Source organism: Crocuta crocuta, unplaced genomic scaffold (assembly GCF_008692635.1).
Source record: "Crocuta crocuta isolate KB4526 unplaced genomic scaffold, BGI_CrCroc_1.0 scaffold73, whole genome shotgun sequence".
Classification (NCBI taxonomy): domain Eukaryota; kingdom Metazoa; phylum Chordata; class Mammalia; order Carnivora; family Hyaenidae; genus Crocuta; species Crocuta crocuta.
In genome coordinates, this window is record NW_027529443.1 from 655,562 (window position 1) to 663,945 (window position 8,384).

The 8,384-nt window shown below is 55.8% G+C and overlaps 2 protein-coding genes across 2 annotated transcripts in view; both read right to left on the reverse strand.

Moving 5' to 3' along the window:
- Nucleotides 1-3,739, reverse strand: part of FBRS (fibrosin) — an 18,905-nt gene extending 15,166 nt beyond the window's left edge. Inside the window, 6 exon segments of the mRNA XM_077760543.1 lie at nt 115-144; nt 265-300; nt 1,035-1,214; nt 1,504-1,667; nt 2,784-2,941; nt 3,729-3,739. Of these exon segments, the coding sequence (XP_077616669.1) occupies nt 115-144; nt 265-300; nt 1,035-1,214; nt 1,504-1,667; nt 2,784-2,941; nt 3,729-3,739 (579 nt within the window).
- Nucleotides 3,740-3,846: 107 nt separating this feature from the next.
- Nucleotides 3,847-7,525, reverse strand: PRR14 (proline rich 14). The gene is made up of 10 exons (XM_077760349.1): nt 7,519-7,525; nt 6,743-6,864; nt 6,481-6,670; nt 6,202-6,245; nt 5,899-6,008; nt 5,017-5,605; nt 4,811-4,880; nt 4,639-4,730; nt 4,310-4,381; nt 3,847-4,219 (listed from the first exon to the last, which is right to left on the reverse strand). The coding sequence occupies exons 1-10, from the start codon at nt 7,519-7,521 to the stop codon at nt 3,940-3,942; spliced, it is 1,572 nt and encodes a 523-aa protein (XP_077616475.1). The 5' UTR covers nt 7,522-7,525; the 3' UTR covers nt 3,847-3,939.
- Nucleotides 7,526-8,384: the final 859 nt, after the last annotated feature.

An 8,384-nucleotide genomic window follows, 5' to 3' on the forward strand; every position in this document is an offset into this window, starting at 1 on the left:
TTTGTCACTCACTCAAGAGAAGGCTCTGTCTGCTGCACATAGGAGACCTTTACGATGCAGTTTCATTTTACAAGTTGTAACACTGCCCACCCAACAAATTCTAGCCCCACTCACCCTCTCGTCCAGATCGCTTTCTGCATCACACTGGGGAGAAGAAAAGACAGAGATGTCACAAGAGGGAAGAAGAGTGGGGCCCAAGGTAGAGAGGGGACTTCCAAAGAGGAATTGAGAGGGGAGGGACCAGTACAGGTGGAGAGCACTTACTATGTATCCAGCTTCCAGAGAATGACGGGAGGAGGCCTGAGAAAGACCAGAGTCCAGAGTTAAGAGAGGCTGACTAGCGAGGCCTTTGGATAAAGTCTAAACTCCCCAGCAAGGAACTCAAGGTCCTTCATGACACATTCAATCTTTTTCCAGCTGCTTCTCCTGCTAGTGTCCACCCGTTCCCAACGCTCTAGCCATTTTCCAAGTACATTTCTCACATCTCTCTGCTTCTGCACAAAACAATTCTGCCCGTTTCTCTTCTTAGAACACTTATGACTATCCTTCAAGGCCTGACTAAGACATCCTAGGGGGCTTTCCCTAACCACAACCCTCCTCCCATCCCCCAGGCAGAATGAGTGGCTTCCTCATGTGGGTTTCTACAGCATCTCCCAGACCTCGGCCTTCTGTAGCGTCTCAGGTTTTGGTCTAGGGATTTGTTCGTAGATTGCTTCTTTCTTGGAAGTCTACTACTGCCTCAAGGGAGAGAGCTGGGCCCCTATCTAATTCTTTTATGATTCAGTTAAGTCTCTTTGATACAGCTCTGAATTATCAACATGTCTGAAACAGAACCAGCCAAAACCAGAGAAGTCTGACTGTGGGAATGTCTCTGTCAGACCTGGATTGAGGAATGAGGACTCAAGTTTACTCTTTGCCCTTAGAAAATAAAGTCACTGTTCACGACGGGCAGTGGCACTGCTGATGGAAAACAAGTCTACCTGAAGAACGTTCTGCCCAGAGTTCTAAAGCACAAGGATCTATGACAAGCTCACCTCTTTCCTTCTCCGCTTATTGGGCCATTTTCGGGCCCGATCCCCAGAGGGCCGGCCAGGCTCCCGATCAGAGCTGTCCCCCGGCTCCCCAGTGGCCCCACTGGAGCCCCCCCTCTTCCGCTTCCCAGAATGCTTCAGCCGATGTTCCAGTCGCTCTGGGGGCTGAAGAGATGCATCCTTCTGTGGAGGAGGAGGTGGGACTAGAGTAGATGGAGAAAGGAAAGCTCCCGACCTCTCTGGGGGTGACCAGGCTACCAAAGTGGCTCTCAGACCAGATAACCTGGTTGGTCCCTGGAGACTAACTCTACCTCCTCCCACCCCAGGGTGGGGCAGAGGCCTGGCCAGAGAAGCCGGTTGCTCTGGTTTGGGGTGCCAGCATTCCCCCCTCAACTCCACCCACTCCAGGCACGACACCCTTCTCTCTGCCCCTCTGAAGCCCCTAAAGGTCTCCAGCCCCAGCAGGCCCCACCTGCAAGGCCTCAAGGCTGGCGAAGCTGGCGATGGCGAAGCCATCGATCAAGTCCTCCTCCTCTTCTTCCTCCTCCTCAGGCTCCTCCTCGGCCTCCCCGTCGTCTGCGCCCCCCTCCTCCTCCTCCTCCTCTTCCTCNGCCGGCCTAGTGCGGTGGCCGCCCCCTGCCAGGGGTCGAGACAAGTCTCCCCGAGGAAGAGGAAGGGCCACCCCTTTAAAAGGGACCGAAAGCTCGCCCCGAAACGCAGACCTCCCCTTTAAAAGTGTATCAAGTCCTCCGGCTAAAAGAGGCCACCCCTTTAAGGAGTCCAGGGTCCTCCAAACAGCAGGCCGCCCCTTTAAGGGCTCGGGAGTTAAGTTTCTGGTCCTCCACAAGCGGCCACTTCCCCCTTTAAGCTGATTTTAAAGGACTTCTTGCGTGGGGGAGAAAACGAGGTGAGAATCCCCACTCGCTCCAGCTCTCCCAACAGCACAGATCTCAATTTGTCAAGCTTCTGTTCGATGGCTTCCCCTTTAAGGCTGCCGATGTAGTCTGCCGAGTTCTGCGGCCACCCCTTTAAGGAGATTTAAAGGGGCCTCCTCCAGGCCCAGCTCTTCCAGCCTCCGCCTCCGGTCGCCATGAAAGGCGAGGGGGGGGGGCGGGGCCGCGGGTCCAGCCCTCCAAAGCCCCGGATGTGAGGCAACGGTGACGGGTAGAGCTTCTCTGTCTGCCGACATAAAAGTCTCTTCCTCCTTTCCTCCGTCTCTGCCTGACTTGCGCCGTAAGGGACCCGGAACGGCCGTTGGGCAGCGGGGTAGCTCCAGCGCACTCTCCTGTTGTCTCCTTTGGAATCTTGGGCCTCTTCTTCGCCAGGACTTCCCTGCCCCTCCTCCCTCTTCCTCCTCAGCCTACGCCTCCTTCCTCTCTCGGCCTCCTCCCACACTCCGCCCCTTTCCCCTCACCCCTCCAACAAGCTTAGTCGTTGATAGGTTGAGAAGTGTACGTCAATGCGAAGGGCGGAGTCAAGCCCCGGGGAATGGGTAATATGTAACCGCCCTCAAATCTTGGATTGGGTATACGTCAGATTAGCTCCGCCCTTCATCAGGTCTTGTGACTAGACTGGTTAGAAGTAAGCGCTTGGGGCGGTCCCTCAGGTGACTCCGCCTCTTCCTGCTCTCTGTTCATTGGCCCGTCTTCAGACAGCGTCGAGACCGGGAGCGGGGATGTGGTGCGCGAGCTCTAGGGGGGCGGTTGGCCGCTGGGCGGCGTGCGGCTGCGGAAGGTGGCTGTCGAAAGTTACGTCGTCTCTCCCTATCTGCCGCTTGGCTTAAGTCCACAGGCCGCCTGGCTTTCTCGCGCACGCGCGTGGCGATACTGTAGAGCGGCTGGCAACTCAGCGGGATCCCCACGGTGCCGGGTGGCCCGAGCACGCGGCATGCCTTGCGAGCGCCAGACACGCTAGAAGGAAGCTGCGTCCCGTTATCGCCTCGTTCAGTGGGAGAGTGCTGGTCTGTAGTGGCTAATAAGAAAACACCTTGCACTTGTGTGCCAGCTATGGCCACTTTCTCACGTATTAACTCATTTGTAAGGAAGGTACCCCCCATTTTACAGAGGGGTAAGGGAAGTGATGCACACTGAGTTTCCTACCCAGGATTTGGGCTCAAAAAGCCTAACTCTGCTCTCAGCCACCGCTCTGTTCTGACCCTAAGTTACCAAAGATGGAGAATGCCACTTCTTGCATTTGGCTGTCTGAGTTAACCATTTTAATAAGGACATCGCATTACACATTCAACTTTTTTTTTTGTTTTAAGTAATCTCTACCCCCAATGTGGGGCTCAAACTCATGACCTGGAGATCAAGAGTCACATGCTCTACCAAATGAGCCAGCCAGGTGCCCCTTAACTTGCTTATGAGTAAAATGGGTAGAATTCCCTCTCGTAGTGCTATGTGCAGGGCAAGTACATATGACAGGTTGTTGTAAGTGCTCAGAGCTGATTACTGTTCTCTCTTGAACCGGAAGCAAATCCTGGCCTGCATGTTTGGAGGAATTCAGGGCCATCTTGATCGAGGCCTTGGTCCACTCTGGGTCCTTCAGTCTCTTTCTTGATGTAAGTGAATTTAGACAACCCTGACTAGGGTGCAGAGTCACAGTATCTTCTGGAGCAGATTCTGAAGTATCCCTCCACACAGGAAAATTCTTAAATCAAGAAAGTATCTCTGATGACCATTCTCCCACTTCCCGTACCAAACCCTCATTGCCTTCCCTGGCACCTCCCCCATTTCCCAGACTTTGGAGGCCAAAGTAAAAACATCAGCCGGTAGTGTCAGTCAATCTCAGACTTAGCTAGAGACATACAAAAGAATCAGAAACATACTGAAAAACTTTACTAGAAATATAGAGAAAAAATATAACTGCCTCAGATGCTTCAGGATGGATGGACAAACAGATGGAGCTCCTAGGTCCGATGGGAATGCTCCCTATCCAGTTCCTCCTCCTCCAAGAGAGAAGCATCCAGCTCCTCCAGCCGCTGCTGCAGCAGAGGTCCCACATCTGGGCTGGGGGCCAGGTTGGAGGTAAGGGTCCTGCCAGCTGCAGCCCGGACTCCACGAGATGGCCGCCGGGATCGAGGAAGGCTGCTGTCCCGAAATTCCACAGCCCGCCGAAGCTTCTTTGAGCTGGTGAAAATCAGAGTCCCGTTGCGCTCCCGGGGTTCTTCAAAGATGGTTTCAAAGGTCCTGGACCAGGCAGGGAGGGGTGCTGGTTACCAGCGTGGCCCCTGGTTCCAGCCTTCCCTCTATTACCCCCAAGCCTTCAGACTTTCTCACCTCCTGGTTGTAGGCGACTGATAATTCTTGTTGGTATAAATTTCTTCTAAGCTGAACTCCTTCTTGTTCAACCTGGGAGCAAAAAGCAGAGGTCATTGAAAAACCCAATGCCATTGTGCTCTGAAAAAACGATAAGCAAGGTGTGATCTATCTTTCAGTTTCTGGGACACGCTGAGGCCAGGAGTGCTGCCTGAGACAGACAGATCTAAGTGCAAACCATGTTCAGACCAAACTGACTCCTCTCTGAGAAGAGACAGAGCCGCACTTCAGGGGATCTGAGCCTACACCTGTTTGGCCAAGGCAGCTGCCAGGTACAATGAGCCGCTCACCTGATTGGTCGAGGCAGTCCCATTGGTGTAAGGTTTAGCTGAGGACGGACTGGGGTCCTGCGTATTCTGAATCGAGAAACCTTTCCCATGGTCTGCAAAAACAGGGCAGAGGATAAGTGTGCAGCGTGGCCTCAGAGTCCCACTTGTCTCCTCCCCCCATGTCTACTCCTACCTTGGTCTCAGGGTCTGAAAGCACCTGGTCCTCTGAGGCCCTTGGCTCCTTCCCCTTGGTTGAGCCCAACCTGCAGAGAAGGTCAAGGCTCAGAGACAAATAATACTCAAAGCAATATCCCCATCTCCTGCCCACTGGATAGCAGAGAAGGAGGCTGGGCCCAGACTGTGGCCAGGGCTTTAAGAAGGGTTTATTGAGAGCACTACCTGGGTTCTGCAGGTTCAGAGAAGGAAGAAGTAGCTGCGGTGGACGAACAAGATGTGACGAGGGGAGGAGAGCCTCCCACTCCTCCAAGAGGGAAGACCTCTTTCCGGAGACAGGGCCGAGGGGGTGGTGGGGCTCGGGCCATCTCTCCACCACCCACAGTGTGCCGCCGGAGCCGTGACCGGCTTGGGTGGTGTGGAGCAGGGGGCCAGCTGCAGGTATCTGGGCCTGGGGGCCCCAGATCAGGGCAGGAGTGGCTTCGGCCCAGAGAGGGCTTAGAAAGAGGTGCTGGGGGATTGTGGTCTTGGGCCCGCCACTGGCGGATAGGGGGCCGGGGACTGACAGACGCAGTGTCCTCAGTAGCCTCAGACTGCTCGGCCTCTGAGATGGCAATCTTCAACTCCAACTTCATGGGAGGTGATGGGGGTGGGGGCCGTGGGGCTTTGTTGGGTGTGAGGAAGATGTCAGCAAAGCTCTCCAGCTTGGAGCGGACGGAACGGAAGAGGGGGGCCAAGCCCCAGGGACTGAGGCGGGGGCGTAAAAGGCTGGACGGCTGTGGGATCGATGGGGGCTCCAGTACAGGATCTGGGGCTGAGGAAAGGAGAGGCTCAGGTGGGCATTCCTCAGCTGCAGGTGTCTAAGCCCTACTTCAGTAGCCTCAGCCCCTCCCCCAAACACTAAACTTTGCCCACAGAAGTCTAAGCCCACCACTAAAAAACTAAGTCCTGAATTGAACCTCAGACCTCTGAAGTCTACACCCCAACTTCATACACCGAGCTCCCCTCAGGGAGGGAGTTAGGTACCACCCCCACCTCTGCCCCTGATACTTTTAAGCTCAGCTAGGATTTTCCAGAGCCCTAAATCTGATCCCTCTGAGTCCTTACCTGCTGGTGGGCTCTCCGGAGGGTCTTCAGGCAGGGCAGATGGCTGAAATGGGAGATCCAGGTCCCTGGACGGAGGCATTGGCTGATGAACCATGGTCTTGGGCTTGGCTCTGGAGTTAAGGAGCAAGGGAAAGGCTGAGGGAACTTCTAGGTCCAGATCCCACCTGATCCAGGACCTCCCCTGTTCCTTAAGGCTGCTGAACGTGCTACAAGGAAGGATTGGACACAATGCCCCCAACTCTAGCTGCCTGGGTAAGAGGTGTTGCCTGGACATTTCAATAATCCCTTCCCCAGCCCTCTTACCTTCTTGCTGGGATGATGAAGTTGGGCGTCTCATCAGCAAAGCCCTGGGTGTAAACAAAGAATGTTTTGGGGGAGGCAAGGAAGCCCCCTTCAGCCTCCTTAGCCACCCACATTCCGACCCTCTCAAGTGCCCAGAAGCCTGCCTGGGTTCACACCAAAGACTCTTCCATATAGGTCTTTTCTTGATGTCTTCCATCTAAGATAATATTCTCCTTACTCTGAGCAAAAGCTACCCCAGCTGAACAAACCCCTGATATCCTTACCCCAAAATACTCATACCTCAGCTGGGGCTCGTGGGCTGGCGATGTCTTCTAGCATCACCACCAGAGTGGGCTGGGGGGCCCAGTCCACCTTTTGCGAAGGGCCTTCCTCCGGGCCAGAGGTTGTCCTTGATCGCCGCCTCGGGGTAGAAGGGGGCCGGTGGATGCGGCTCAAGGGCTCTCGGCATAAGTGCAGTGGGTCAGGAGGCCTTGAGAGGAAACAGGAATATCAGAGGGGCTCAATTGTGTCCCCTGTTTACCCTTTATCCTGCCATGCTCACCTGGTCTGTGAGGGCCACATAGCCTTTTGGGGTGGCGAGGCAGGCGGCTGGCTTCGGACAGAATCCTGACGGTTGCTGCGGTGCTGTGGGGTGGTGGTCTCTCCTTGGGGCACCAGAGGAACCTAATTGAGGAGAAAAATGTCAAGAGCCAGGTGATGGAGTGAGGTCAGATTGGACAGGGCCTCCCTGAACCCTCTGCCACCAAAGTGACAGAGATTGTGGCTAGAATTCTCTTAAGAACCCAAAGAAGGGAGCTAAACTGAATCAGGGGCCAGATACTACAGTGCTCTGAGCTGCAGTAATCTCACCCTGGCTATTTGGAGAAATGAAAAGGAGAGAGTGAGTGACCTTGGGTAAGTCACTGCCCTATCTGGGGCTCCAGCTTTTCTAATCCATGCAATGGAGCCAATGACCCCAGCCTGCTTCCTGAGGATAGCCTAGAAGTTGCACTGGGGAGAAAGCAAGGGTTTCTCATACTTAAGAGTTGAAGACATGTGGTTCTACCTCAAGAGGGTTGATGGTGCGGCAGGTGAGAATTCTACCACTGAATGACCAGCGCTAGGTTGATAGTGGGGAATGGGCACTAGAGCCTCTGCCCAAATCTAGGTTGGATTAAGTGAGAGCTAACCAGAACTCTACTATTAGGCAGACTGCCTGAGCAGAGTGTGAGAATGAGGTATCTGGACCTCAATTATCCTCACTAGTGATCCAGTCTGACTTTGGTACTGAAGAGGGGACCTGAGGGAGAAGGGGGCCTTTCAGTTCGGGGGCCTCACCATGTGGGCAGCCTNGAGACTGTAGCCTCGGCCGTTTGGGGCTCCTGGCTCCCCATAATGCGCGAGCCAGGGGCTGGCGGCACAGACGTGGCCGGCCAGGGGGGCTGGAGGATGAGAGAAGCAGAGGACAGTCGCCTGAGCCTGTCGTTGGCTCTGTGGTTTCCCCAGTACGGTCGCCAGGCTCCCCGTTTCCCGTGCTTAAGACAGGCGGGCGGGGTGCGCTCTCACCTGGAGTCCCCGGGCAAGTCCATGGGGTAAGCAGCGGCTCCGGGGTGTCCCTGGGGGATCCCAGGCTGCAGCCTGGGATGGGGGGAGCGGGGGAGCGGGGAGTGAGGGCCAGCCCCTCCCCTGGGGCTCCGCCCTTCATGGTCCGCCCGAGGCTCCCGGTAGCCCACGGGCCGGAGCCCTGGGGAGTAAAAGGGCGCCCCCGGCTGGCAGCCCGGAGCGGGTGTCTTCCCACTGCCGTCGCCCGAGATCAATGGGTTCACCCGCGCCCTGACTGGCACTTCCCGGGAGAACCTGGCTTGCAGCGGCCCCAGTTCTCCCACGGCCCGAGCCTCCTGGTGGGGGCCTTTGTCCCTGCAGAATCCGCCCAGAGATCCCCCGGGATCAGCTGGGATCCCGGTCCTGAGAGGCTCACTTTCCGCCGAATCCCTCTGCAATCCTCATCCACTGCCAGCGAGTGGCCGAGAACTCCGAAGCAATACTCTCAAACGCCGACGGTACACCCTGCCCCCCGCCCCACCAGATTCCCTACACTGGATCCCTGTGGAAAGAATCCTAGAGCGCGGTTCCTTCCATCGGACGCCGCGAGGATCCTCCTATCCCTGTGAGTTTGGGCTCCGCAAAGCTCCACTCAGACAGGG